The sequence below is a fragment of the Salvelinus sp. IW2-2015 genome, unplaced genomic scaffold (assembly GCF_002910315.2).
Source record: "Salvelinus sp. IW2-2015 unplaced genomic scaffold, ASM291031v2 Un_scaffold1659, whole genome shotgun sequence".
In the NCBI taxonomy this organism is placed as follows: domain Eukaryota; kingdom Metazoa; phylum Chordata; class Actinopteri; order Salmoniformes; family Salmonidae; genus Salvelinus; species Salvelinus sp. IW2-2015.
Genome location: NW_019943067.1, coordinates 58,719 through 65,652, shown reverse-complemented (window position 1 = coordinate 65,652; position 6,934 = coordinate 58,719). Strand labels below are relative to the sequence as shown.

Here is a 6,934-nt window from a genome sequence, read left to right as displayed (position 1 = left end):
AGAGGGGATACAGAGCCAGAGATTTGGACCAGGGCCCACAAGGAACAGACAGAGATGTTGACAGGGCGCCTACGAGGCATACAGACAGAGATTTGACAGGGCCATGGGAAAATTGGTGCCACATGGTTTAGAAATACACAATTGACAATATACAAAACCTTACAATATAACAACCACTCTTCCTCTTTCTGCGGATCAAGACTTCCCGTACTCGAAAGCAGCTGCAAGAGGTTTATATCTCTGGAGTCGGTCTACGGTCACGACACAGGTGCGACTCTGAGCGCATTACAAGGTCACCACCACAGGTTCCCTGTCTTGATGATTGTCGCCACGACCGACATTTAAAGGCCAGCCACTACCACACTACTGGGACACCTGCATACTCCAACAGCCAGGGTCTCAAACAGATACCCCCTTGGAGAAACAGCAGAAAGAACGAGAGCAACGATCACGAGGGCGGGAGGGGGTCAGACAAAACATGCCCACACACTACCTCAACATCACTACTTACTAACACAGAAGAAGAAACGGACACACACACACACACACCACAAGTAGTATGCATGTCGTATCCATCACACATACATCATTATTCTGTCACTATCACCCTCCACTCTATTACTGAACCCATCATCGCTCCCCAATCTCTTAGAACTTCTTGCCCTGATTGTGAAGCGTGTCACATTACATCCCAGTCGTATTCTTGCACAGTGCCACTCGACAGTGACTATTGTGATGATAGTTCCAGGGGAGATAATGAGCCAATTGGAAGCTGGGGAGGATTTAGGAGAACCAGTGATGGTATGAAGCCAAGATTGGGAATTTTGGCAGCGACACCCGGGGGTTAAAACCCCTACTCTCACGATAAGTTCTCAGGGATCTTTAATGACCACAGAGAGTGAAACAGCCGTTTAACGTCCCATCTGAATAAAGATAGCAACCTACACAGGGCAATTGGGGACACTTTTTAGACCGGAGCGAAAAAAGCTCCCTTCTTGGCCCTTCAACAACTCCACTTCCAGCAAGCACTCTGGTCTCCCATCCAGGGTAACACACTGCGACCGGACACAACCCTGTTTAGCTACAAGACGCAAAGTCAGCGTGAGATACAGGTGGTATGTTGGCTGGCTATGACTATGGTACGATAAGAGGAAGTACCTATCCAGATGGAGGACTAATATGGTTACGATAAGAGGAGTGAACAGTGGACTAATACGAAGAGGGATGAAGCGCATGGAGGACTATGTTAAAGGGAATGACCAGACTGGAGCTAGGACCGACAAGAGGAGTGAACGCAGCAGATGGAGATAATGGTGGTAGAGGAGTAACACAGTGGGCTAGTTGTAGAGGTGGATGAACCACAGATGAGGACTTGGACGATAGAGGTGAACCGATAGGACAATCGTTTCACAGTTTGCCTTAGAGGAGTGAACGATGCACAGATAGGCTAATGTGAGAAAGAAGATATGGCGAACACACAGATGTAGCACAAATGGGTAGAAGGGTATTGATGAGAACGGAGTGGAACCACAGATGGACGGGACTAATGGTTTGATAAGAGGAAGTGAACCACAGATGGAGGACTAATAATGTACGATAAGAGGGAGTGAACCACAGATGGAGGACTAATGGTTGATAAGAGGAGTGAACCACAGTGAAATGGAGGAACAACAATGGTCGGCGGGGTGCGAATGAAGATGTAAAGGGAACCAATGGGCGAGGGACTAATGATACAATAAAAGAGGGAGCCTGAACCAACAGAGGATGAGAGCTAAATGGTTTGATAAAGAGGAAAAAGAGTGAACCACAGACCTGGGAAAAGACAGAGATTTGACCAGGGCCCTAAAGGGGATACAGACAGAGATTTGACCAGGGCCCTAAAGGGGATACAGACAGAGATTTGACCAGGGCCCTACGAGGATACAGACAGAGATTTGACCAGGGCCCATGGGAAATATGGTGCCACTCGGTATAAAACAATTGACAATATAAAAATACAAATAACAACCACTCTTACCTCTTCTGGAGGCTTCGAAGCTGTCGAAGAGGTTTATTCTCTGGATGTCGTAGGTCAGGGTGGTGTTGGGCATTAAGGTCCGGTTCCTGTTGATGTTTGTCGCAGCGAATTTAAAGGCCAGCTCCTCCACACTAATGGGCTCATTCTCAAGGGTCTCAAAGATACCCCCTGGAGAAACAGCAGAGAAGAGAGAGATGGGGGGGGGGGGTGAAAAATGTATCATTATTACAGAAGAAGAATGAGTAGTATGCATTCGTTTGTATCATTATCTGTCACTATCATTCCCTTATGCCTTCGTCCAACCTAAAGTTGTGTAACGTGTCACATACTCCCAAGTCGTTTCATTGCACAGTGCCACTGAATGACCTATGGAATAGTTCCAGGGGAGATAAATGAGCCAATTGGAAGCTGGGGATGATTAGGAGAACCGTGATGGTATGAAGGCCAGATTGGGAATTTTGGCAGGACACCGGGGTTAAAACCCCTACTCTCACGATAAGTGCCATGGGATCTTTAATGACCACAGAGAGTGAGAACAGCCGTTTAACGTCCCATCTGAAAAGATAGCAACCTACACAGGGCAATTGGGGGACATTTTTAGACCGGAGGGAAAAAAGCCTCCTTCTGGCCCTCCAACACCACTTCCAGCAGCATCTGGTCTCCCATCCAGGGACCGACCAGGACCAACCCTGTTTAGCTACAGACGCAAGCCAGCAGTGAGATACAGGGTGGTATGCTGCTGGCTATGACTAATGGTACGATAAGAGGAAGTGAACCACAGATGGAGGACTAATGGTACGATAAGAGGGAATTGAAGCGCAGATGGAGGACTATGGTTTGATAAGAGGGAAGTGAACCACAGATGGAGGACTAATGGTACGATAAGAGGAAGTGAACCACAGATGGAGGATAATGGTACGATAAGAGGGAGTGAACACAGATGGAGGACTAATGGTTTGATAGAGGGGGTGGAGTGAACCACAGATGGAGGACTATATGGTACGATAGAGGGAGTGAACACAGATGGAGGACTAATGGTTTTTGATAAGAGGGAGTGAACGCACAGATGGAGGACTAATGTGCATAAGAGGGGAACCACAGATGAGGCACTAAATGGTACGATAAGAGGGAGTGAACCACAGATGGAGGACTAATGGTTTGATAAGAGGGAGTGAACCACAGATGGAGGACTAATGGTGCAATAAGATGAAGGGAACCACAGATGGAGGACTAATGGTACGATAAGAGGAGGGAACCACAGATGGAGACTAATGGTACGATAAGAGGGAGCTGAACCACAATGGAGGACTAATGGGACGATAATAGGGAGTGACCACAGATGGAGGACTAATGGTACGATAAGAGGGAAGTGAACCACAGATGGAGGACTAATGGTACGATAAGAGGGAGTGAACCACAGATGGAGGACAATGGTTTGATAAGAGGGAGTGAACCACAGATGGAGAACTAATGGTACGATAAGAGGAAGTGACCCACAGATGGAGGACTAATGGTACGATAAGAGGAAGTGAACCACAGATGGAGGACTAATGGTCGATAAGAGGAAGTGAACCACAGATGGAGGACTAATGGTACGATAAAGGGAGTGAACCACAGATGGAGGACTAATGGTACGATATAGGGAAGTGAACCACAGATGGGAGACTAATGGTACGATAAGAGGAAGTGAAACCACAGATGGAGGACTAATGGTACGATAAGAGGAAGTGACCACAGATGGAGGACTAATGGTTTAGATAAGAGGGAGTGAACCACAGATGGAGGACTAATGGTACGATAAGAGGGAGTGAACCACCAGATGGAGGACTAATGGTACGATAAGCGGGAGTGAACCACCAGATGGAGACTAATGTTTGATAAGAGGAAGTGAACCACAGATGGAGGACTAATGGTTTGATAAGAGGGAGTGAACACAAGATGGAGGACTAATGGTACGATAAGAGGAAGTGAACCACAGATGGAGGACTAATGGTAGGATAAGAGGGAGTGAACCACAGATGGAGGACTAATGGTACGATAAGAAGGGAGTGAACCACAGATGGAGGACTAATGTACGATAAGAGGAAGTGAACCACAGATGGAGGACTAATGGTTACGATAAGAGGGAGTGAACCACAGATGGAGGACTAATGGTACGATAAGAGGAGAGTGAATCAAGATTGGAGAACTAATGGTTGCTAAGAGGGAGTGAACCACAGATGGAGGACTATGGTACGATAAGAAGGAAGTGAACCACAGATGGAGGCTAATGGTACGATAAGAGGAAGTGAACCACAGATGGAGGACTAATGGTTGATAACTGGGAGTGAACCACAGATGGAGGACTAATGGGTGCGATAAGAGGAAGTGAACAGATGGAGGACTAATGGTACGATAAGAGGAGTGAATCACAGATGGAGAACTAATGTTTGATAAGAGGGAGTGAACCACAGATGGAGGACTAATGGTGCAATAAGAGGAAGTGAACCACAGATGGAGGACTAATGGTACGATAAGAGGAAGTGAAGAACCACAGATGGAGGACTAATGTGTACGATAAGAGGAGTGAACCACAGATGGAGACTACTGGTACGTAAGAGGAAGTGAACACAGATGGGACTAATGGTACGATAAGAGGGAAGTGAACCACAGATGGAGGACTAATGGTTTGATAAGAGGAAGTGAACCACAGATGGAGGACTAATGGTACGATAGAGGAAGTGAACCACAGATGGAGGACTAATGGTTTGATAAGGGAAGTGAACCACAGATGGAGAACTAATGGTTTGATAAGAGGGAGTGAACCACAGATGGAGGACTAATGGTACGATAGAGGAAGGGACCACAGATGGAGGACTAATGGTACGATCAAGAGGAAGTGAACCACAGATGGAGGACTAATGGTACGATAAGAGGAAGGGAACCATAGTGGAGGACTAATGGTACGATAAGAGGAGGGAACCACAGATGGAGGACTAATGGTTTGATAAGGGAAGTGAACCACAGATGAGAACTAATGGTTGTGATAAGAGGGAGTGACACAGATGGAGGGACTATGGTCGATAAGAGGAAGGGAACCACAGATGGAGGACTAATGGTACGATAAGAGGAAGTGAACCACGATGGAGGACTAATGGTTTGATAAGAGGAGTGACACACAGATGGAGGACTAATGGTACGATAAGAGGAAGTGAACCACAGATGGAGAACTAATGGTTTGATAAGAGGAAGTGAACCAGCAGATGGAGGACTAATGGTACGATAAGAGGAGGGACCCACAGATGGAGGACTAATGGTACGATAAGAGGAAGTGAACCACAGATGGAGGACTAATGGTACGATAAGAGGGAGTGAACACAGATGGAGAACTAATGGTACGATAAGAGGAAGTGAACCACAGATGGAGGACTAATGGTACGATAAAGAGGAAGTGAACCACAGATGGAGGACTAATGGTACGATAAGAGGAGTGAACCACAGATGGAGGCCTAATGGTACGATAAGAGGAGTGAACCACAGATGGGGCCTAATGATACGATAAGAGGGAGTGAAACCACAGATGGAGGACTAATGGTACGATAAGAGGAAGTGAACCACAGATGGAGGACTATGGTACGATAAGAGGAAGTGAACCACAGATGGAGGACTAATGGTTTGATAAGAGAGAGTGAACCACAGATGGGAGGACTAATGGTACGATAAGAGGGAGTGAACCACAGATGGAGGACTAATGTACGATAGAGGGAGTGAACCACAGATGGAGGACTAATGGTACGATAAGAGGGAGTGAACCACAGATGGAGGACTAATGGTTTGATAAGAGGAAGTGAACCACAGATGGAGGATTAATGGTTTGATAAGAGGGAGTGAACCACAGATGGAGGACTAATGGTACGATAAGAGGGAGTGACCACAGATGGAGGACTAATGGTACGATAAGAGGAGTGAACCACAGTGGAGGACTAATGGTTAGATAAGAGGAAGTGAACCACAGATGGAGGACTAATGGTACGATAAGAGGAAGTGAACACATAGATGGAGAACTAATGGTTGATAAGAGGAGCTGAACGCAAGATGGAGACTAATGGTCCGATAAGAGGAAGTGAACCACAGATGGAGGACCTAATGGTACGATAAGGGAAGTGAACCACAGATGGAGACTAATGGTTTGATAAGAGGAAGTTGAACCACAGATGGAGGACTAATGGTACGATAAGAGGAAGTGAACCACAGATGGAGACTATGGTTTGATAAGAGGAAGTGAACCACGATGGAGGACTAATGGTACGATAATAGGGAGTGAACACAGATGGAGGACTAATGGTTTGATAAGAGGGAAGAGACCAAAGATGGAGAACTAATGGTTTGATAAGAGGAAGTGAACCACGATGAGCAGGACTATGGTACGATAAGAGGAAGGGAACCACAGATGGGGACTAATGGTACGATAGAGGAAGTGAACCACAGATGGAGGCCTAATGGTACGATAAGAGGAGTGAACCACAGATGGAGAACTAATGGTTTGTATAGAGGAAGTGAACCACAGATGGAGGACTAATGGTTGATAAGAGGAAGGGAACCACAGATGGAGGACTAATGGTTTAGATAAGAGGGAGTGAACCACAGATGGAGGACTAATGGTTTGATAAGAGGAAGTGAACCACAGATGGGGACTAATGGTACGATAATGAGGAGTGAACCACAGATGGAGGACTAAATGGTACGATAAGAGGGAAGTGACACACCAGATGGAGGACTAATGGTTTGATAAGAGGAGTGACCACAGATGGAGGGACTAATGGTTTGATAAGAGGAAGTGAACCCAGATGGAGGGACTAATGGTACGGATAAGAGGAGTGAACCACAGATGGAGGACTAATGGTACGATAAGACGGGAGTGAACACAGATGGAGGGAC

The 6,934-nt window shown here is 46.4% G+C and overlaps 1 protein-coding gene across 1 annotated transcript in view; it reads right to left on the bottom strand.

Annotated features, from left to right (window-relative positions):
* LOC112071605 (glutamate receptor ionotropic, kainate 1) overlaps positions 1-6,934 on the bottom strand; it is a 112,355-nt gene that overhangs the window by 92,723 nt on the left and 12,698 nt on the right. The window contains 1 exon segment of the mRNA XM_024139042.2: positions 2,018-2,185. Within this exon segment, the coding sequence (XP_023994810.2) occupies positions 2,018-2,185 (168 nt within the window).